The 24,102-nt window shown below is 41.0% G+C and overlaps 1 protein-coding gene across 1 annotated transcript; it reads right to left on the reverse strand.

Moving 5' to 3' along the window:
* Window positions 1-4,006: 4,006 nt before the first annotated feature.
* LOC132385896 (zinc-binding protein A33-like) lies at window positions 4,007-23,860 on the reverse strand. Its single transcript, XM_059958134.1, has 6 exons — window positions 23,450-23,860; window positions 21,449-21,544; window positions 20,806-21,039; window positions 18,987-19,009; window positions 18,781-18,899; window positions 4,007-4,626 (listed from the first exon to the last, which is right to left on the reverse strand). Exons 1-6 carry the CDS (start codon window positions 23,858-23,860, stop codon window positions 4,007-4,009), a joined length of 1,503 nt encoding a protein of 500 aa, XP_059814117.1.
* Window positions 23,861-24,102: the final 242 nt, after the last annotated feature.

Here is a 24,102-nt window from a genome sequence, read left to right on the forward strand (position 1 = left end):
CTGAAGAAAAATCAAATGCAGTCTTCAGTACAATCTATGCGAGGGTAGATAGTTTTGAGATAAAAACTATAAAATTATGGGACTGATTTTAAATCAATTCACAGCTTGAGCTGGAAAAGGCATGTAATAATTTTGTTAGAAATATGAAAATGGCATATAAGGTAGCAAAGGTGAGTGGGATTTTGGGTTATTGGGATGCTCTTAAAATCCAACAAAAGGCAACGAAAAAAGCCATAAGAATGGTCAAGAGGAAATATGAGGGCAAACTGGCCTATAATATAAATCAGGATACTAAAAGTTTAGTTTTCAGTCACATGAAGAGTGAAACAGAGATGGGAGTTGATACTGGACCACTGGAAAATGATGCTGGTGAACTAGTAATGGGGGACAAAGAAATGGCAGATGAACTTAATGAACAATCTTCACTGTCTTTTCCAGTCAGCACCGCCCGCACTTGTCCCATTTAACCTGTCTCATTATGGGTGGACTTTAGGACCCGGGGGAGCTCAGGACCCGCCGCCCGCAACTGCTGCTGAATCCCCGTTGTTTCTGTTCGGTTGACGGAAACTTTATTCCGCTCGTCCCAGTGACCTGAACCCAGTCCGTAACTCTCCAAACATCTCCCATCCATGTCCATTTTATTCTTAGAACTTAAGATGGCAGCTCGTTCCACACTCCCACCACTCTCTGAGTGAAGAAGTTCCTCCTAATGTTCCCCCTAAAGCTTTCCCCTTTCACCCTAAAACCATGTCCTCTCGTATTTATCATTCCCAATCTAAATCGAAAGAAACGACTCGCATTTTCTGTCTGTATACCCCATAATTTTGTAAACCTCTATCAAATCTCCCCTCATTCTTTCACCTTGTCAAAGGGCTTACTGAAGTTCATGTAGACAACATCCGCAGCCTTTCCTTCACCTACTTTGTTGGTAACCTCCTCGAAAAACTCTTCAACATTCATTAAACACGATCTACCATACACGAAGCCATACTGACTATCCTTAATCAGTCCTTGGCTGTCCAAATACTTGTATATCCGATCTCTCTGAACACCTTACAATAATTTACATACTACTGATGTCAGGCTCACCGGCCTGTAATTACCTAGTTTACTATTGGAGCCTTTTTTAAACAATGGAATAACAAGAGCTACCCTACAATCCTCCGGCACTGCACCCGTGGCTGAGGACATTTTAAATATTTCTGTCAGGGCCCCTGCAATTTCTACACTAGTCTCTCTCAAGGTGCTAGAAAATATCACGTCAGGCCCGGGGGATTTATCTACCTTTATTCGCTGTAAGGCAGAAATCACCTCCTCCTCTTTAAACTACAGATGTTCCATGACACTACTGCTTGTTTCCCTTCCTTCCGTATACACTATGGCAGTTTCCTGAGTAAATACTGATGCAATAAACTGTTTAAGATCTCCCTCATCTCGTAAGCCTCCACACATAGACGACCACTCTGATCTTCTTGGGGACCAACTTTGTCCCTTACTATCCGTTTACTCTTAATATACATGCAGAAACCCTTCAGGTTTTCCTTCACATTATCTGCCAATCCACCTCATGTCTTTTTTTCCTTCCTGATTTCCTTCTTTAGTATTTTATTATGTTTTCTATACTCTTTAAGTAACTCATTTTCTCTTTGTTGCTTCTTCCTACTATACACTTCTCTCCTTTTCTTAACCAGATCGCCAATATCCCTTGAAAACCAAGGTTCCTTCTGCCTGTTAACTTTGTCTTTAATCCTGGCAGGAAAATACAAACTCTGCACCCTCAAAATTTCGCATGTGGAGGCCTTCCACTTACTGAACACATCCTTGTCAGGAAAAAAAAACTTATCCCAATCCACTCTTCCTATATCTTTTCTCATTTCCACAAAATTAGCCCTTCTGCTATTTAGAACGTAAACTCGAGGACCAGACCCATCCTTATCCATAATTAACCTGAAACTGATGACATTATGGTCACTGGACCCAAAAAGTTCACCTACACATACTTCTGTCACCTGACTGTCTGGTTTCCTAACAGGAGATCAAGTATTTCATCCTCTCCCGTAGGTACCTCTATTTATTGCTTTAGAAAACTTTCCTGAAAACATTTCACAAACTCCAAGCCATCTCGCCCTATTACAGTTTCGGAGTCCCAGTCAATATGTGGAAAGTTAGAATCCCCTACTATTACAACTTTCTGTTTTTTACAGCGGTCAACTATCTTTATACAGATTTGCTCCTCCAATTCTCTCTGAGTTTTGGGCGGTCTATAATACACCCCTGTTAGTGTGGTCACACCTTTCCCGTTCCTCAGCTCCACCCATATGGCCTCTGTAGACAAGCCCTCCGGGCTGTCCTGTCTACGGACAGCTGTGCTGTTTTCCCTGACTAGTAATGCCACTCCACCCCCTTTCCATCCCTCCCTCTCTATCATATCTGAAACAAGAAATATTTCTATCATGTATAAACCTTAGGTGGAATTGAGATATATATCTGACAGTACCACTATATATACCTGAAATATAATCACTATGTATTAGCTATTTACTATACTATGTAATCACTTCTAGGTACTGAATATTAATACGTATTATTTTACTAGACACATTTTGTTATGTGTTGTTTTCACTGGAGACTTTGTACTCTCTTAGCTGCATATTATGGCATTTACTTACAGAACACCTGTTTGTTTTGCAGCACTATTAGCTGCGATGTATCCCATGTATTACAGTCAGCCTTTGTTTAGTACGAGATAACGGCGGCGGACAGGGTGGTGCGAGCAGGAATGTAATGTGAGGGAGGTTGTCTGGAAAACATAATCTTGGCCACGATTAAGGTCCCAATGCGAATGGGTGAAAAATAATGGTGACGCACCGAGAGCTCGGCAAGAGCGATTGCTTAGTTAATATATAGATGATATGCTATTATAAATTGATGGGTATGCTAATGAAACCGGAATGTAACTGAGATAAGAAATTACTATGAAGAATGCTGTACACCGGTGGGCTGTCGGTGACAAGTTCATTGATTGCCTCAGCCTTTGTTTGCAAATAAAGGTTTAAACTTCTCGATGAATTGTCTGTGTTTCCTGATCATTTCAAGTAACCACGACAGTGGGAGGTTATCTTCTTATATTAATGTATTAATAATAAATTATAAATTCTACCAATGGAACCTCACTAAAGAATTCATATTCAAAATAGTATCCAACAAATCAGATTCTTGCATATATGGAAACTTAGATAACTATTTTTGTAAAAAATGTCTAACCTGAAGATATTTCAGTAAGTGTGAATGAGGGAGAGAATATTTGCTAATTAACTCTTCAAAAGTCATCAATCGACCATTACTAAATAAATTATAATAAAAATAAATAAATCTGCAAAACAAAAAGATCCCCTTAATCACTAAAGATTAAACAAGTTTGGGAGAGATAACTTAATTTGACCTTTGTTATTGAAGATGGTCAATTCTTCTTTGATATGTGCCAATCAGTGTTTAATTCAATTTAAAATTGTTCACTGTTACTATTTAACAAAGGAGAGACGATCCAAAATATTTCCTAACATAGACAATTATTGCGATAGGTGTAAAACTGAAGTAGCCACTTTTTCACATATGTTCTTGTCATGTGCTTCATTATTTTCTTTTGGAAATCTTTGTTTTCTGCAATTTCTAAAGTTCTGAAAATCAATTTACAATCTAATGTATAAAGCTTTGATTTCTGTCTACACATGCAGTCCTCGCATGACATTAATCCTCCTCCACCTCACTATCTGCTCTAACACTCTGGTTCCCCTCCCTCTCCAAATTTAGGTTAAATTCCCTGGAGCAGCTGTAGTAAATCTACCCGCAAGAATGTTAGTCCCCGTCCAGTTTCGGCGCAATCCGTTCCGTCGGAACAGGCCCCATCTTCCCGGGAACAAAGCCCAAATGTCCAGAAACATGAAGCCCTCCCTCCTGCACCATTTCCATAGCCACGTATTTAGCTGCACTCCCCGCACATTTATATTTACAGGGATTTCACTCCTGCCGCCAGTCCCGGGACCCGATCTGTTTCCAGACCCGGAGCGGAACCGGAGCAGATTCTCAGCCACTGGTTTTCATCCCCAGTCCGAAAGACAGGATAAAGTTTCCCCGTGAATTTATTCCCAGTGAAGGTGTGGAGATGGGACTTGGTCTCCGCGTTGTAAAATGAAACTGTCGCGGACTCGTAACTGAGATAAACTCCCATCCTTCCGGGGATGGGACCGGCAGCGAGACGGGACCAGGGGGAGGGGAGACCACGGAACACGTCATAATACCGATATAACACGTCATAATCCCGATGTAACACGTCACCAACCCGCCCGATGATCCAGAATCCAGTCTCCGGTCTCAGTATGGCCCGTCTCTTCCTCTCCACAGACTCTGCGGCGACTCCCAGCCACCAGCTCCGAATCCCCGTCACCTCCACCTCCCAGTAATGTCTCCCCGATGTGAATCCCTCCGACCCCAGCACACATTCCCAGTATGTGAATCTCTTCCCGGTGTCAGGGAGATTCCACCGGGTCCGGGTCCGTCTCACACTCTTCCGATCCTCAGACACCTCGAGATACGGATGCGCCGTTTCCACATCCAGGGTGACAGAGACTGGGGGGAGAAGCAGAGAGTTAGAGAGTCCCCGGGGATCGGGGGGTTTGGGGGACACGGGCAGCGCGGTCCCGGGGTTCGGGGGGAGACTCGGGCAGCGCGACCCCGGGGATGGGGGGGTGACGGGCTGAGCGGCCCCGCGGATCGGGGTGGGGGTAGACTCGGGCTGCGCAGCCCCGCGGATCGGGGGTGGCGGGAGTCCCGGGCGGCGCGGCCCCGGGAATCTGGGGGAGGCTCGGGCAGCGCGGCCCCGGGAAAAAGGGAAAGGCCCCAAGTGTTTTCCGCTGGACGGAGAGCAGAGAGACCCCTGGCCCTTGACTCTTCAGACAGGGGAAACATCCTGCCTCACTCCTGCCTGTTGACCCCTGAAAGAATTTTGCGTTTCCATGAGATCTCCTCTCATTCTTCGAAACTGGGAACAGAGAACATAGAGCAGTACAGCACAGGAACAGGCCCGCCATACAATGTTCACTGTTATTTGTGAGTGGGAAGTGGGGCAGTGTGATGGTTTGAAACAGTAAAGGAGGTGATAATGGGAACCTTTAGGCCAGAATTGAATGTCAGATTGAACCAGGTGAGGGAAGTGTGGATAGCATGTGGGTGAACTGTGTGTGTAGACGTAATGAGAAGCTAGAGGGGGCAAAAATTGCAGATGAGAATGACTTTGTCCCCTTTACCACAACCCCATCCCCCGCAGCCCTTAGGACAGGGGATGAATTTGCAGGGACCCTTAAGCAACACAGGTCCTGATGAAGTGTTTCAGTCTGAACCGTCGACTGTTTGCTCTTTTCCATAGAAACTTCCCGGCCTGCTGTTCCCCCAACAATTTGTGTGTGTTACAATTTTCAAATACAGAAAGAAATAAAAACCCTTCCCCCCCCCCCCCAACATCCCAATAGAGAAAAAAAGAAGAGGAAATAAATAAATGAACAAATAATGCCTGGATTTCGGAAGATCCCTGAATGCTCCATGGAGTTCATATTAGTTTTAATATGTATGTTTATTTCTTTCCGCAGATAACCAATAATTTTATCTTCGGAGCACGTATATATTTAATCATATTTTTTGTAAATAACGGCGCCAAATTTTCAGAAATATTCCATATTTATCTCTTAAATTATATGTGATTTTTCCAAGTGGAATACAGCTAAAATTTTCATTCTTCTGACGATCTATACTCAAGTATGAATCCGATTTCCAAGTAACTGCAATAGCCTTTTTGGCTACTGCTAATGCAATTTTTATGATTTGTTCTAATGTTTATTCAATTTGGATTTTGATTTTATCCCTTCAATATCGCCAAGTAAAAACAATATTGGATTGTGTGGAAGTTGTATTCCAATAATTTGTTCAAATAAAACTCTTAAATTTGTCCAGAAAGGTTGAATTTTAGAACAAGAACAAGTACAGTGTAAAAATTAACAATTTCTTGATTACATCGAAAACATTGATCAGATAAATTTGAGTTTAATCTATTTATTTTTGTGGTGTAATATCAATTTGATGTAAAATGTTATATTTTACTAATCTTAGTCGAACATTTATTGTATTTGTCATACTGTCAAGACATAATCTTGACCAACTTGTTTCATCAATTTTAATATTCAAATCAGTTTCCCTTTTGTCTTGACTTATGAATTCCTTGTTTAATTGCCTGTTTTTGAATCAAATTATACATACCAGAAATAATGTTGTAAATGTTTCCTTTATGAATTAAATTTACTATTTCATTAGGTTTCAGCAATAACATTGTTTGACCCAGTTTACCTCTTAAATAAGTCCTTAATTGGAAATAACAGAACAGAGTGTTATTTGATATTTTATATTTATTCTTTAATTGGTCAAATGACCTTAATATACCTCCTTCAAAACAGTCTCTTATATATCTAATCCCTTTGTGTAACCAGTTATATAAAAGCTGATTATCCATTGTAAAAGGGATAAGTTTATTTTGAATTAAAGCTGTCTTTGATAATAAAGATGTATTTATCTCATCATCAACATTTATCTAATTCCATAAATCAATCAAGTGTTTCAGTATAGGAGATTCTTTCTTTTCCCGTATCCATTTAGATTCCCATTTATATATAAAATCTTCTGCTCTATTTTCTCCTATTATGTCTAATTATATTCTAATCCATGCTGGTTTATCTTCATCAAGAAAGGGTGCAATAAATGTAAGTTGATTTGCTTTGTAATAATTCTTAACATTTGGTAATTGTAACCCTCCTAGGTCAAATTTCCATGTGAATTTTTCCAACGATATTCTTGACATCTTACCTTTGCAAAGGAAATTCCTCACACATTTAGGAGCTAGATAGATATATGATGGGTAGGGGAATCAAGGGATATGGGAACAAGGCAGGGACTAGGTATTGATAGTGAATGATCAGCCATGATCTCAGAATGGCTGTGCAGACTCGAGGGGCCGAATGGTCTACTTCTGCACCTATTGTCTATTGTTTATTGCCTATTTATTTAACTCCAGAAAAAAATTCTGTGATAATTGTATTGGTAATGTTTGGAATAAATATTGTAATCTAGGGAATATATTTATTTTTACAGCATTGACTCTACCTACTAATTTCATTGGTAGCATCAACCATTTATCAAGATCCTCTTGAATTTGTTTTCAATAATGGCAAATAATTTAATTTATATAAATTCTTTATATTATTATCAACATTTATACCTAAATATTTTATACCATTTATTGGCCATCTAAATAGAGTTATTAATCAACATTGACTATAATCTCCTTTAGTATGTGGTAGAATTTCACTTTTATCCCAATTTATTTTGTACCCTGATATTTTCCCATATTCTTCCAATCTAGAAGATAATTTACGGAACGAATGTAATTGGTTAGTTAGATAATTCAGAACATCATCAGCAAATAAGCTAATCTTATATTCCTCCAGATTAACTCTGAAACACATAATATCTGAGTCAGTTTTAATTAATTCAGCAATGGCTCTATCGCCAACACAAATAAAGCAGATGATAATGGACAACCTTGTCTATGTTGAAATTTGTCTGAAATTATGTTGAAATTTGGTCATTTGTCACCACTTTAGCTTTGGGGTTAGTATTTGTTTTAATCCATTTTATAAAAGATACCCCGAATCCATATTTTTCCAATACCTTAGATAAAAAAAATCCCATTCCAATCTATCAAATGCTTTTTCTGCATCCAAAGCAACTGCTACACTCATTTCTTCCGTCTTTTGTGCCAAATGAATTATGCTAATTAACCGAGTTATATTATCTGTCGATTGTCTATTTTTAATAAATCCTGTTTGGTCCATATGTATTAATTTTGATAAGTATTTAGATAATCTGTTAGATAAAATTTTTGCTATTATTTTATAATCCATGTTCAACAAAGAAATAGGTCTATATGATGTTGGTTTTAAAGGATCTCTGTCTTTTTTTGGCAATACTATTAAAATAGCTGTCGAAATAGGTTCTGGAAGCTTATGCGTTCTTTCCGCTTAGTGTATTAGCTCCATAAAAGGAGGAATTAATAAATCTTTAAACCTTTTGTAAAATTCAGGCCGAAAACCATCTTCTCCTGGAGACGTATTACTCTGAAGTGATCCGAGAGCTTCTTCGACCTCTTTTAATGTAAAAGGCACATCGAATCCGTTCTGTTCTTCCAAATTCAATTTTGGGAGAGTTATTTGTGATAAAAAGCTTTCTATCTCAACAATATCATTTTGTGATTGTGATTGATACGATTCAGAATGAAAAGTTTTAAAAGTTTATAAAGGTTTATAAATAATTTTATTTACACTTGTTCTAATTGCATTTATCGTTTGGGAAGCCTGGTCTGTTTTTAACTACCAAGCAAGAATCCTGTGTGATCTTCTACCTAGTTCATAAGATCTTTGTTTAGATCTCATAATTGCTTTTTTCTGTTCGGTATGTCTGAAGTGTATTATATTGCAGTTTCTTATTAACAAGTGGTCTTTGTTTTTCTTCTGTCATATATCTTTGAGATTCTTTTTCTAATTTTGTAATCTCTTTTAACAATTGATCTATTTCTACCATATATTCCTTCTTAATTTTAGAAGTATAACATTATCTGGCCTCTCAAATATGCCTTCATCGCTTCCCATAATATAAATTCATCATCAACTGAATGTGAGTTTGTATCTAAAAAAACTTGAATCTGTTTTTTCGTAAAATCACAAAAATCTTGACGTTTTAATAATATTGAATTAAATCTACATCTGTAAATCGATTTCTCTTTATCTATCATTATCATTGTCATTATCAAGAGGGAATGATCTGACAATATTCTTGCTTTATATTCCATATTTTTCACTCTGTCCTGACTATGCGCTGATAGTAAGAAAAAAACTATCCTTGAATAAGTTTTATGTCTATTTGAATAAAATGAATAATCTCTTTCTCTTGGGTTAATTCTTCTGCATTTATCCATCTAATTTAAGTCTTTCATCAATGATAAAGTTAATTTTGCTTCTTTTGGTTTTGTAAAACGTACCTAAACCTATCTAAAACTGGGTCTAGACAAAAGTTGAATTCTCCACCTATTAATAATTATCGTGTGCTCCAGCCAAATTCAAAAAAGACTCCGGTATAAACTTTACGACGTTTTCATTTGGTGGATAAATATTCACAAGAGTCCATAGTTCTGAAAATATTTGACAATGTAAAATTACATATCCACCCACAGAATCAATTAATACATTTTGTATTTTAATTGGTAAAGTTTTGTAGACCAAAATTGCAACTCCCCTCGCTTTTGAATTAAATGAAGCTGCTATAACATTTCGGACCCAATCTCTCTTTAATTTCTGATGTTCTATCTCTGTTAAAGGCGTTTCTTGTATAAAAGCTTTATCTATTTTCATTTTCTTAATGTATGTTAACATTCTTTATCTTTTCACCGGTCCATTAAGCAATTAACATTAAAACTTTCAAAAGTCAGTAAATTAGTCATTATGTTTAACGTGGTTACTCCAGTCTATAATAATACATAATAATTCAACTCTCATAGTACCTTGGGGAATTATTTTAAAATTCTCCATGTTGCTATGTGTCTCCCCTCCGATCATCCAGGCAAAGAAAGAAAGATAAAAGAAAAATAAATCCCCTGCTGATTTTGTGAATAAAAAAAACACCACATAACCCCCTCCGTTGTGCAAACGCCATGATTACATACGTGAATCCCGTAGCGATCGATCCGAAGTTCCCCCAGCTCCCCGTAACGTGAAAAAAGTATATATGAGAAAAAATATTATCACGACTTTCGATTAATATTTCTCAATTTTTTACCTGTATCATATAATTAAAAGTATATTTAAACATTCTTTTGTCCTTAATGCCCATCAGCTCACTTCAGTGTCCCTGTCTTCATCTTTAATCTGTTTCACTTTTAATTCTTTACTGTGACTAGTGAATATTTGGGAGTTCTTGTGCAAACTCCTCTGCATCCCGATGATCAGTAAAAAATCTTCTTTTTCCGTCATCGAAAAAAATTATCAGTGTTGCTGGGTGGCGCAATATAAATTTATAACCCTTTTCCCATAAAACATTTTTCACTAGCTTAAATTTCTTCTTTCTCTTCAAAGGCCATAAATTATATCAGAATAGAAAAGAACTGCTTTCCCTTCTATCGTCAATGGCTCAATTTTCTTTCTGGCATATTGAGCAGCCGCCTTCAGGATCTTTTCTTTATCTTTATATCTTCAGCATTTTATTAAGATTGGTCGTGGGTTTTGACGTTAAAGCTCTGTGGACCCTTTCGAATTCAATCAACTGGGTTCCCTCTTCCATTTCCAAATTTTCCGGGATCGATTTCTCAAAAAAAAAATATTGGATCCTCTCCCTCTATCCCTTCTTTTAAGACCAAAAATTTTAATATTATTTTGTCCACTAAAATTTTCAAGCATGTCCATTTTTTCCAACTGTCTTTTTCTTTCTGATGTCCAAGCAAGAGTATTATCTCCCATTTTCTTCACACTCTCAATAGTCTTTCCCGTTATTTCTTCCAGGTTTTTAATTTTCTTCTCCATTTTCTACTGATTTTTCACCATTTTATCAAACATAGCCTTCATATTTTTAATATCTTCTTGTATTATTTTTAATTTTATTAATTCTTTTAATTCATGCAATATTTGCCCCAAAGAAGGAACTCTTATGAGTCCAGAATATCTTCCAGCTGCAATCTCTTCCTGTTGTTCTTCTTTTACCTCCCCATCTTCATCTGTATGTTCCAGAGAATCCGATTCCACCGCGGGTTCATCGTCACTTCCGCTTCCAATGCTAGCTGGGATTTGTAGTTCAAAAGTTCATGTTGCGCACGGCCTTTCCTGCGCGCACGCGCGGTACCTGTTGTTCCTTCTTGGAGATTATTGACGCTGCGGACGATTTCTGTTCTGTATCGCCGGACTGAGATGCACTTGAGGTTTCTTTGTGGTGGCCGGCTCAACTTGTACTATCCTCAAAGTAATAGTTTTCTTCCTTGTCTGTTTAGGAGGCATCTCTAAGGAAAATCCTGAGCAGTTTAGACGTAGTTTTTAGGAAATATTTACTAAATTTTCTTCACTTAACCATTAATTAGTTAGTGTTTTTTTAGGGGAGAGCTGGATATCCGCGTCTCGATCCCACGTCATCACGTGACGTTCCCCCTCAAAACAATTTGTGTGTGTTACTCCGCTTTAAATATACTCAATTATTTGGCCTCCACAGTTGCCTGTGGCAGATTCACTGTCCCGTGGATAAAGGAATTTCTCATCTCTGTCCTGAATGGACATCCCTATAGTCAGACGTTGTGCTTACCGTTCTCGACCCACCCACATTCTCCCAACATCAGATCTTTCCAGACAGGTGTCAGAGAGATCTGGCGAGAGCCTTCATCAGGACCTGTGTAGCTTGAATTACCAGCATCTGTAGATTTTCTCCTGTTTGATTTTTAAAGCAGATGTTAATAAGTAAACATCTTGATTAGTAAGATTCTCAAAAGTTATGGGGAGGAGGCGGGAACATAGGGTTGAGGTGGATAATAATTTAGCTGTTCTTCTGAACTCCTGTGAGTACAGGCCCAGAACCATCAAACACTCCTCATATGTTAACTCTTTCATTCTCAGAATCATTCTTGTGAATCTTCTGGAACCCCTCCAATGCCAGTACTTGTTTTCAGATAGAAGGGACCCAAAACTGCTCACAATGCTCCAAGTGTGGTCTGACCAATGCCTTATAAAGCCTTAGAATTACATCCTTGCTCTTGTATTATAATCCTCTCGAAATTAAAGCAAACATTGAGTTTGCCAATCTTACCACTGAGAAAAACTGCATGTTGACCTTCAGGGAATCCTGCACAAGGACACCCATGTCCTTTTGCACCTCTGATGTTTGAATTTTGCCCTGTTTACAGAATTGTCTATGCTTATATTCCTTCAGCTAACGTCGTAACTGCCTATGTTTGTACCTGCCAAACTCTACCTGTGCTACAAGATGCTTATTCCGTATACTGGTGCTTTCAAATAAGACCATAAGACAAAGCAGCATAAGCTGGCCATTCGGTGTTTCGAATCTGCTTCACCATTTTATCATGAGCTGATCCGCTCTCCCATTTATTCCCACTCTCCCACCTTCTCACCGTGCCCTCTGATGCCCTGGCTACTCAGATACTGATCAATCTCTGTCTTAAATTCACCCAATGACCTGGACTCCACTGCCGCAAGAAATTCACAGATTCACCACCCTCTAGCTAAAAAAATTTCTTTGCATCTCCGTTCTGAATGGGCGCCCTTCAATCCTTAAGTCATGCTCTCTCGTTCTAGACACCCGCACCATGGGAAACAACTTTGCCACATCCATTGTGTCCATGCCTTTTAACATCCGACCATGTTTCTGGGAGGTTCCCTCTCATTCTTCTAAACTCCACGGAGTACAATTCAAGACAGGTCAACTGTTACTCATATGTTAACCCTCTCGTTCCCGGAATTATTCTAATGAATTTGCTCTGAAACCTCTCCAATGTCAGAACATCCTTTATTAAATAAGTAGCACAAAACTGCACACAGTATTCCCAGTGAGGCCTTATAGAGCCTAAACATCACATCCCTGCTCCTATATTCTATTTCTCTAGAAATGAATGCCAACATTGCATTCACCTTCTTCACCACCGACTCAACCTGGAGGTTAACCTTAAGGGTATCCTGCACGAGCACTCCCAAGTCCCATTGCATCTCAGAACTTTGAGTTCTCTCTCCACTTAAATAATAGTCAGTCCGTTTATTTCCTCTAGCAACGTGCATGACCATACACTTTTCAACATTGTATTTCATTTGCCACTTCTTTGACCAGTCTCCCAATCTATCCAAGTCCCTCTGCAGACTCTCTGTTTCCTCAGCACTACCGTTCCCTCCGCTTATCTTTGAATCATCAGCAAACTTAGCCGCAAAGCCATTTATTGCATAATCAAAATCGTTCATATACAACGTAAAAAGTAGTGCTCCCAACACGGACCCCTGTGGAATACCACCGGTAACAGGCAGCCAACCAGAATGGGATCCTTTATTCCCACTCTCTGTTTCCTGCCAATCAGCCAACGCTCTATCCACATATGTAAATTTCAGTAATTGCATGGGCTTTTATCTTTTTTAGCTGCCTCATGTGAGGCATCTTGTCAAAGGCCTTCTGAAAATCCAAATACACAACATCCACTGCATCTCCCTTGTCTAGCCTACTTGTAATTTCCTCAAAAAATTTCAATGGGTTTGTCAGGCAGGATTTTCCTTTAAGGAAACCATGCTGAGTTTGGCCTATCTTGTCATATGCCTCCAGGTACTCCGTAACCTCATCCTTGACAATTGACTCAAACAACTTCACAACCACCGATGTCAAGCTAACAGGTCTATAATTTACTTTTTGCTTCCTTGCCCCCTTCTTAAATACCAGAGTGGCATTTAGACTTTTCTACTCCTCCGGAACCATACCAGAGTCTATTGACTTTTGAAAGATCATTGCTAATGCCTCCGCGATCTCCACAGTTACTTCCTTCAAAACACATGGGTGCATTCCATCTGGTCCTGGAGATTTCTCTACCCTTAGACTATTCAGCTTCCTGAGTACTTTCTCTGTCGTAATTGTGACTGCGCACTTCTCTTCCCTAACACCCTTGAGTGAGGACTGATGAAAATACTCGTTCAGTTCCTAGGCTATCTCCTTTTCTCCCATTACAATTTCTGTAGCATTATATTCTACCAGTCCTATATCCACTGTCACCTGTTTTGTACACAGTATATACTTGAAAAAGCTATTAGTATTTTCTTTGATATTATTTGCAAGCTTCCTTTCATATTTCATCTTTTCCCTCTTAATGGCCTTCTTAGTTTCCCTTTGTAAGCTTTTAAAAACTTCCCAATCCTCTGTCTACCCACTAATTTTTGTTTCCTTGGATGTCCTCTCCTTTGCTTTTACTTTGGCTTTCTCTTCTCTTGTCAGCCACGGTTGCATACTTTTTCCATTTGAAAATTTCTTCTTTTTTGGAATATATCTGCCTTGCACCTTCCTCACTTCTCGCATAAACTCCAGCCACTGTTGCTCTGCCGTCCTTTTCGCTAGTGTCCCCTACCAGTCAAATTTGGCCAGTTCCTCTCTCGTGCCACTGTAATTTCCTTTACTCCACTGCAATACCGACACATCGGATTTCAGCTTCTCTTTCTCAGATTTCACAGTGAACTCAATCATGTTACGATCACTGCCTCCTAACGGTTCCTTCACTTCAATCTCTCTAATCACCTCTGGTTCATTAGACAATATCCAATCCAGTACGTCTGATCTCCCTAGTTAGCTCAGCAACAAGCTGTTCTGAAAAGCCATCTCGCAGACACTCTACAAATTCTCTCTCTTGAGATCCAGTGTCGACCTGATTTTCCCAAACCACTCGCATGTTAAAATCCCCACAATTATCATAACACTGCCATTCTGGCAAGCCTTTTCTATTTCCTGTTGTAATCTGTTGTCCACATTACTACAGCTGTTAGGAGTCCTGTAGATAACTGCAATCAGGGTCCTTTTACCCCTGCGATTTCACAGCTCAACCCAGAAAGTTTCTGCACCTTCCAGTCCTATGTCACCTCTTTCTAATGATTTAATATTATTTCTTACCAATAAAGCCACGCCACCAACTCTGCCTACCTGCCTGTCTTTCCGCTACACCGTGTATCCTTGGACGTTCAGCTCTCAGAGACATGCATCCTTTAGCCACGACTCAGTGATGGCCACAAAATTATACCTGCCAATCAGTAGCTGTACGACAAGATCATCCACCTTATTCTTTATGTTGTGTATATTTAAGCATAACACCTTGAATACAGTATTTGATACTTTTTGTTTTGATTGCACTGCAACTTATCCCATTGGCTACAAATTTGCTCCATCACCTGTCTGTCCTTCCTGACATCTTTACTGTTCACTATCTTAGGTTTATTTCTGTTTTGCTCCTCCTCCGCTCTATCATTCAGGTTTCCCATTCCCCTGCCAAATTAGCTTAAACACTCCCTAACAGCTCTATTAAACATTTCGGCTATGATATTGATCCCCTTCCGGTTCCGGTGTAACGCGTCCTTTTCGAACAGGTAATACTTGCCCCTGAAGAGATGCCAATGATCCAAGAATCTGAAGCCCTGCCCTTGCAAAAGTCTGTCAGCCACACATTCATCTGCCTGATCCTACTATTCTTCCCCTCGCTAGCACGTGGAGCTTAAATAAAGTTTCTTTTTCCAAGAAATGGGAGTACAGAACCAGAGGCCTCTGATTGAAAGTGAGACAAGACTTTATTCTGAGTCGTCTATCGGGTAGCATTGTCATAGTTAGGGAGGTTGGTAAATGGAACTTGACCTGAAACGTTGCAGATCCCTTTACTCTCATTCGCTGTTTCCTACCAATCAGCCAATATTCTAACCATGTCTGTAACTTTTCTGTAATACATGGCCTCTGAATCTGGTTACCAACTTCATGAGTGGCACCTTGTCAAAGGCCTTCCGAGATTCCAAATGTACAACATTCACTGCATCCCCTTTATCTATCCTGCTTGTAATTTCCTCAAAGAATCCCAACAGGTTTGTCAGGCAGGATATTCCATTAACGAAGCCATGCTGACTTGTCCTATCTTGTCCAGTGTCACCAAGTATTCCATAGCCTCACATTTAACAATTGACTCCAATTTCTTCCCAACCACAGATATGAGGCGAACTGTTGTATAATTTCCTTTCTGTTGCCTTCCTCTTTACTTAAAGAGTTGTGATGTTTGCAATCTTCCAGTCCTCTGGCACCATGCCAGGGTCCAACGTTTCTTGAAAGATCATTTGAAACACCACCAAAATGTCTACCTCAACCTCTTTCAGAACACTAGGGTGCAGTTCATCTGGTCCGGGTGACTTGTGTACCTTGAGACCTTTCAGCTTTTTGAGCACCTTCTCCCTTGTAACAGTAACTGCACTCACTTCTCCTCCCTCGAACCCTTCAACACCGGGCACAGTGCTTGTGTCTTCCACGGTGAAGATGGGTGCAAAATATTTGGTATATCTGCCATTTCTTAATCCCGCGTTGTTATAAATCCGGCCTCATTTTCTAGTTGTCCTATATCCACTCTCATCTCTGCTTTAATTTTTTTACACTAGTTGAAAAACAATTTGATATTGTTTGCTAACTTGTTTTACAAAGACAGGTGTGTAAAAAGGGCCTGAAGGTTCATTGGATACCAGAGTCACCACAACCACAACCTGTACCAGTTGCTACCATCCGGGATACGGTACCGCAGCTTAAAAGCCGGGAGCAACAGGCTCCGGGACAGCTTCTTCAACCAGGCCAGGAGACTGCTGAACTCATGCTGACACAACTGTATTTCTATGTTATATTGACCAGCATGTAATACATATAATTCATTATAAATTACTATAAATTTCACATTGCACATTTAGGTGGAAACACAACGTAAAGATTTTTAGTCCTCATGTATCTGAAGGATGTAAGTAATAAAGTCAATTCAATTCAAATAAGTCAATTTATTGTTTATTTTTTTCTTCCAATCATTCTTTTAGCTCCGCTCTGCAGATATTTAAAAACTTCCCAATCCTCTGTCTTCCTACTAATTTTTGATTAGTTGTATGCCCTCTCTTTTGCCGTTACAATAACCTGCCTTCCCTTGTCAGCCACGGTTTTACTATTTTGCCATTTGAGTATTTATTTATTTTTGGAATACATCTTTCCTTCACCTCTCTCATTCTCCCAGAAACTGACACCATTTCTGCTCTTCCCTATCCCTGCCAGCTTCTCCTTCCAATTTGCTTTGGCCAGCTCCTCTCTCAGAGCACTGTAATTTCGTTTACTCCTCTGAAATACTACAATGTCAGACTTTACTGTCTCCTTATCAAATTTCAAGATGAACTCTGTCATGTTGTGAGCACTGCTTCCTAAGGTTTCTTTTAACTACTCACCTCTGGTTCAATACATAACACCCAATCCAGTAGAGCTGTTCCCCGAGTAGGCTCAACGACAAACTGCTCTAGAAAGCCATCACAATGCATTCAACAAACTCACTCTCTTGAGATCCTTTACCAAACTGATTTTCCCAAATGACCTGCATGTTGAAATCTCCCATGATTATCCTAACATTGTCCTTTTCATCAGCCTTTTCTATTTCCAGTTGTAATCAGTGGGCATCAGCCCACTGACTGTTGGGAGGCCTGTATATGACTGGTGTCATTTTTACTTTTGCAGTTCCTTACCTCACCCACAAGGATTCAACATCGTCCAATCCTATGTCACATCTTGCTGCTGATTTACCAGCAGAGCCACACCACTCCATCGGCCTTCCTTCCTTCCTCCAATACATTGTGTAACCTTGAACATTCAGCTCTCTGCTACAACCATCCTTCAGCCACAACATCATACCTGACAATCGGTAATAGTGCAACAAGATCATCCACCGCATTTCTCATACTCCATGTGATGGGATAAAACACTTGGTGTACTGTATCTGCTCCCCTTTTTAATTCTGCATCCTCAATGCACTGATACTCATCCTGCTGGCTGCCATTTTGTCCTGGTATCTGTCCGCCCTATCTGACAGTCTGACTGCACGCTATCTTTGCATTTCACCATCAGTCCTATCTCTTCACTCCAGTTCCCAGCGCCCCCACCACCACCAAATCAGTTCAGACCCTCCCCAACAGCTCCGTCAAACCTCGCTCACCGAGAATTTTGTTCTCCCTCGGGTCGAGGTGCGACCCATCCCTTTTGAGCAGGTCATTCCTCAACCAGAACAGATCCCAATGATCCAGGAATCTGAATCCCTGTCCCCAGCACCATCTTCTCAACCACGCTTTATTTGCCAAATTATCCTGTTTCTACCATCACCAGCAATCAAGAAATTACAACCCTGGAGGCTCTGCTTCTGAGATTTCTACCAAACTCTCCCAATTCTATATTCAGGACCTCTTTGCTTTTACTTCCAATGTCATTGTCACAAATTTACCAAGATATCTGGCTCTTTTCCCTCCCTCTCTAAAATGCTGCGGACACGATTCGAGGCATCCCTGACCCTGGCACCCAGGAGGCAACAAACCATTCGGGTGTCCCGTTCACATCAATAGATCCTCATGTCTGTTCCCCTGATGACACAGTCCCCGATCACGACCACTCCCCTCTTCTGCCTCTAACAACAGTGAGAGATGCTGATCCGGAAGGGGGAAGACCTGCGTCAATCAGAGTCTGCACTCACAGCGCACATGAAGGACTTGTGTATTTTCCTGACAATCCCTGTCACCACACTGATACCTGCTTTTATTCCCTACAATATTATCATCAGTATTAAATTCCCAGTTCTTCTGGTAGATCCAGACTCATGTCCTGGTGTGTTAGTGCATTTGCCTGGGATCAGGACACAGTGGTTCATCTGCCAGTCCCGTGTATTGGTTGTATTGTGACCCTGTGCTGGTGTGTTCAGGGGTCTGACATCTCCAGCTGACCATGTGACAGTGATGCCTACCAGTCGGTGGGGTTGATGTAAAATAAACTTCAGTTCCCCTTCAGCCCAGTATTACAATCTTTGCCTCAAATTGGAACTAAATTGAACTTCATAAACAAGGAAAAATTAATCTTTATAAGTTTTACCTCGATTAATAGCATCAAGCGTTTCTCTCAGCACTGTTTTCAACAAATAGAGGTGATCGAATTTTTCAACCGATAGGGTCTCATCAGTCACTGACAATTCCTGGAGATCGTCATTAATCCTGTAAATATTAAACTGCTGGTTATAAATTGCTATTCTGAACTATTTTGCAAATTCATTCAAGGTTTCAGTGAAGAGTCTGTTCTACCTCCTGTTCCGACGAGATTCCTCCTGAAATAAATAAAACACAGATCCGATTAGAATTGGACTTACTGACCACATCCTGAATTTCATCCAAATTATTACAAGGTGTTGAAAATTCCCACTCCCACAGTCACTCATACACACGGACAATACAGAACCACGGGGTAAATGACAGGGAAACTTTCTGAATGTCAGACCATTACTGAGAAGATGGAACTTACAGGGAAGACAGGACAGGCTGTGCATTATCATCTGGATATGACGTCAGTGTGATAGGATTGAGGAATTTAAGTTCAGTGATGTATGTGATTGTGTGTGGGTAGAGGAAGTACCTCTATTTATGCGGAGACTTGTGGGGAGATGTAATTCCAGATGGATTTTAACCAATTCCACAAGAAATTTAGTGAAGAGGATGTGTAACTCAGTGCCACAGGAGTGGGTGAAATGGAACAGCAGAGATTGAATGTAATGGGGAGACTGGATAAACACATGAGGGACCAGAGATTTCGGGGAACTGTTGCTGGGTGTGGTGAGTAGGTGGGTGGAGGATTGTGAAGCAGGGAAATTGAGAGGAGAAAATGGACCGAATGACCTGGTTATGTTTTGCTGATTGAATGTTATCTGTAAAAGTAAAGAGACAATAATAGTTTTCCTAATCTGATGGAAACCGGATACAGAAGATAAGTCTGATGTGTGGGTCAAATTCTTTGTTCTCACTGATTGACAGAGAGACCCTCACACCCACTCCACCAAACACATTCACAGCCTATGACTGGAAATGGGAGTTAATTGGAGTTTTAGAGGATATTTAATGTAGAATTAAGGACACTGTCAGCAGCTCTGTGTTGTGATCAGACTACATAATTTCAGAGAAATTTGCATTATGTCCTGGGATGTACAGAAGTTGTGCAAGTCCAGTTTTGGGACAATAGACAATAGGTGCAGGAGTAGGCCATTCGGGCCTTCTAGCCATCACCGCCACTCACTGTGATCATGGCTGACATACATAATCTGTATCCCGATCCTGTCCTCTCCCCATCTCGCTTGACCCTGCTATCTATAAGAACTCTATCTAACCCTGTCTTGAAGCACCCAGGGTCTTAGCCTTCACTGCCTTCTGGGGCAGAGCATTCCACATATCCACCACTCTCTGGGTGAAAAAGTTTCTCCGCATCACTGTTCTAAATGGCCTACCCTTTATTCTTAAACTGTGGCCTCTAGTTCTGGACTCACCCATCAGCGGAAACATGCTTCCTGCCTCCAGCGTGTCCAATCCCTTAATAATCTTATTATTATGGGACAACAACTACCCTGAATAGTTGTATAAGTTGTCTGGTGAGAAACAGTTTACTGCCATTTGTAAATACTGTGTGTAGGAGCAACACGTCTGTTTTCTGTCTGCATTGTATTCTGTGTTACGTGTTTATTATGGTAACTCGTCACGTGATTGGGGACGTGGTAAAAGCGAAGGGAAAAAGTTACGTATCTGTACTTTGTTCTGGGCAGTTTTGAGCTGGGGACGGGCGGATGTCATTCTGTTCTTGACCGCTGTGTTGCAGCTTACTTTACAATGAATTACCCTGAAGTTTCATCGCTTCAAGATTGTATTTTACTAATGAAGGACTGAAAGCGTATCTTGGACATTTTCAAATGTCATTATTGGAGTGATTGGAGGGCGCATCATGCAATTTTAACATCTGTGTGAGGTCGCCAGCAGCGGGAATTGATTTGTTAGAATAGGCCGCTGTGCTGTGTTTATTTCAAATATACCACTGTTTATTTAGTGCCCTTTGACAGAAACAAATTGAAATATAATCCCTCACCTTGAGAAATATCACGTTGTCTTTTTGATCCATTTGTTCCTTTAACTTAGTGATTTCCTCCTGAATAATCCTTATATTCTCTTGAAGAGCGAGATGATTTTTCTCCATTGGGTTGAGAATCCTCTTCTCTTCTTCCCTGAGATCCCTGAGTAAGATTTGCTCCTTCTCAGTGATAATCTGGCGCAGTTCAGCAAACTGTGCTGTGACGTGGGACAGAAGGCTGTGTGACTGTTCCTGTCCAATGAAAGTGAAGATTAATATACTGCATTGCTGTGCTCTGTTTCCTTTTGTCGTTCAGTTCGGTCTATTGGAGTTCATGCTACTTCTGAGTGCATTCCCAGCAACACAATTCCCTCATGTTTTCCTGAAACCTGTTCTCACTTATTGACCCATAAACTCCCATCTGATTCACACACACCCTCCCCACCTTTACAGGGTCAACGGTAATTAGCCATTCATCCGGCATGTCCTTGAGATGTGTCGGAATCTCTCGTGGTAATAGGGAGAGCATGCAAACTCCACACAGACAGCAGCAGAGGTTAGGATCGAACCCAGGTCACGGGAGCTGCGATACTCGGCTATTCTGCATTAAATGGAGCAAAACTCGACAGTAATATCAGAAATTCCACTCAGGAAGCCTCACCTGAACTCCGGAAATTTTCTCTTTCTGTTGCTGCTCCTTTTCCTGGAAGTCTGATTTCTTTTTTGTGAGAGAGTCTAAGGAAGATTTTAGCTGATCCTAGAAGTCAGAGAGTGAAGGAAATAGAAACAAAGATGCATCAAAATAACAGGGATCAACCCCAATTATCACACAAAATGCCGGAGGAACTCAGTGAGTCAAGCAGAACAGAAAATAACATAAGAACATAAGAGATAGGAGCAGGAGATAGGAGATAGGAGCCAATGGGCCCCTCAAGCCTGCTCCACCATTCAGCAAGATCATGGCTGATCCAATCTTTACTCTAGTTATCACCGAATCCCACAAGGCAACAGTGGCAACCAACAGGGCACCATGCCGCCCATGTTATATTATTATTCAACCCGCCCAAGACATGAGATCACCCGGGGAAAAAAGATTTGCCAATTGAGGAGAAGAAATCTTGAAAATTCCTCTCCGACCCATCCAGGCTATCGAAAACTGGTCCAGGAGATCATTGGCTAATCTAAACCTAGCCTCATGTCCACTTACATGCTCACTCACCGTATCCCCTAATGCCAGATTTATCCAGGAAAATGTCTATCTCCGTTTTGAATTTATTGAGTGTAGTTGCTTCCACAGCTCTCTGGGGCAGTTAAATTCCACAGCCCCACTACCCTCTGAGTGAAGAAATTTCTCATCTCAGTCCTGGAACGGCATCCCCTTACTTTAAGATTATGCACCCTAGTCCTATTTTCACCCATCATTGGGAACATTCTCCCCGCATCCACCCGATCAAGCCTCTTCACAATCTTATATGTTTCAATAAGATCGCCTCTCATTCTTCGGAACTCCAATGAGTAGAGTCCCAATCTACTCAAACTCTCATCATACATCAATCCACCCATCCCCGGAATTAACCTAGTGAACCTTCTCTGCACTGCCTCGAGAGCCAGTATGTTCTTTCCTAAATATGGACACCAGAACTGCATGCAGTACTCCAGGTGTGGTCTCACCAATACCCGGTACAACTGCAGTAAGACCTCCCTGTTCTTATACTCCATCCCCCTAGCAATAAACTGCTGCACTTGCATACTAACTTTTTGTGTTACCTGCAACAGGACCCCCAGATCCCTTTGCACAGAAGCACTTTCCAATTTCTCTCTATTTAGATAATAACTTGCTGCATTATTACCTCACAATTGCCAGCATCATATTTCATCTGCCAAATGTCTGCCCAATCACTCAGCCTATCTATGTCCCCCTGCAGGGTTTCAATGTCCTCCACACTCCCTCCCATCTTTGTGTCACCAGCAAACTTCGATACGTTGCACTTAGTCCCTTTCTCCAAATCATTAATATAGATTGTAAAGAGTTGGGGTCACAACACCAGGACCCCAACATCATGGGCAGCATTTATCCAGGGGAAATAAACAGTCGGTGTTTCTGGATGAGACCCTTCATTACGACTGCGAAAGAATGGGACAGAAGCCAGAATAAAAAGGTTGGTATGAGAACCAGCTGACAGGTGACGGGTGAGACAACGTGAGGGGGAACGTGGGGCAGGGGGATGAGGTGAGAAGCTGAGAGTGGATAGTTGGAAGAGGTAAAGGGCAGGAGAAGAAGGAATCTAATACGAGCGGACAATGGACCATGGAAGAACGGGAGGAACTGGGCTGTTTGCGGCCCTGAATGGTAACGAGGGAGGAGGTTAGGAGTCAGGTGTAGCACTTGTCCCGCCTGGAGGTGCCAGTGACAGGAGGGGGATTAGTGGGGAGGAGTGAATGAACAAGGGCGATACAGTACGTACAGCGCGATCCGAATTGAGAGCGGAGAGTTGTGGGGAGGGGAGGGTCTGGGCTGTTGGAGGGAGAGATGTATTTGGTGGTAGAATCCCGTTGGAGATGGTGAAAGTTGCGGGGCATGATGTGTTCGATGTGAAGGCTCCTGTGGTCCCCGGCAGAAGAATGGAGGATAGAGTGAAAATCAAATTCGGGTTAGTTTTACCTTGTAAATTTTAACAGCTTCTTTAATCGTCTTGAAGCGGTGCTCTCTGTGTTCCTGCGCAGCTGCACAGATCACACAGATCAGTGTCTTGTCCGTTTCACAAAACAGCTTCAGTTCTTCCTCATGTTCCTCACACTGACGTTTACTTTCCTTCCCTTTCTGGTTCAGGTTTAAATTCCGAAATTTTTGTGTCAGATTTGCTAAGGCCCGATTCACCCTAAGGGTGTCGTCAGCAATCATTTCTCCACATTCCGGGCAGGGGTTTCTTTGCTCCCTTTCCCAACATCGTGTGATACAAGAGCGACAGAAGTTGTGTTCGCACTCCAGTGATACCGGATCGGTGAAGAAATCCAGGCAGACGGGACAAATTACCTCCTCGCTCAAACTCTCGGTCTCTCCTTTGGTAGCCATGTTAACTCCGGGCACTTCCTGATTCAGAAAGCTTTCACCTTCGGGGAGCTGCTGATCCCCTGCAGTACCGCGATTGTCCACTACGCGCACTGCAGTCTCAGGGAGTGAACATTATGTTGCTGTCTGGGGGAGGAATTGTATCTATATCAGGGAGGGATCAGAATCAGATTAAGCATGTCGGAACAGTCTCAGGGAATGAACATTCTGCTGCTGGATGTGTTCAATGGGAAGTAATAGTGGTA

The sequence above is a fragment of the Hypanus sabinus genome, assembly GCF_030144855.1.
Source record: "Hypanus sabinus isolate sHypSab1 chromosome X2 unlocalized genomic scaffold, sHypSab1.hap1 SUPER_X2_unloc_4, whole genome shotgun sequence".
Lineage (NCBI taxonomy): Eukaryota > Metazoa > Chordata > Chondrichthyes > Myliobatiformes > Dasyatidae > Hypanus > Hypanus sabinus.

Coding starts and splice junctions, on each gene's coding strand:
- LOC132385896 (XM_059958134.1), bottom strand. CDS start 23,860: ATGGCTACCAAAGGAGAGACCGAGAGTTTGAGCGAGGAGGTAATTTGT. Junction 21,040..21,448: donor AGAAAATTTCCGGAGTTCAG/GTGAGGCTTCCT, acceptor TTCATTGGACAG/GAACAGTCACACAGCCTTCT. Junction 4,627..18,780: donor GCTTGATGCTATTAATCGAG/GTAAAACTTATA, acceptor TTCTCCCCCCAG/TCTCTGTCACCCTGGATGTG.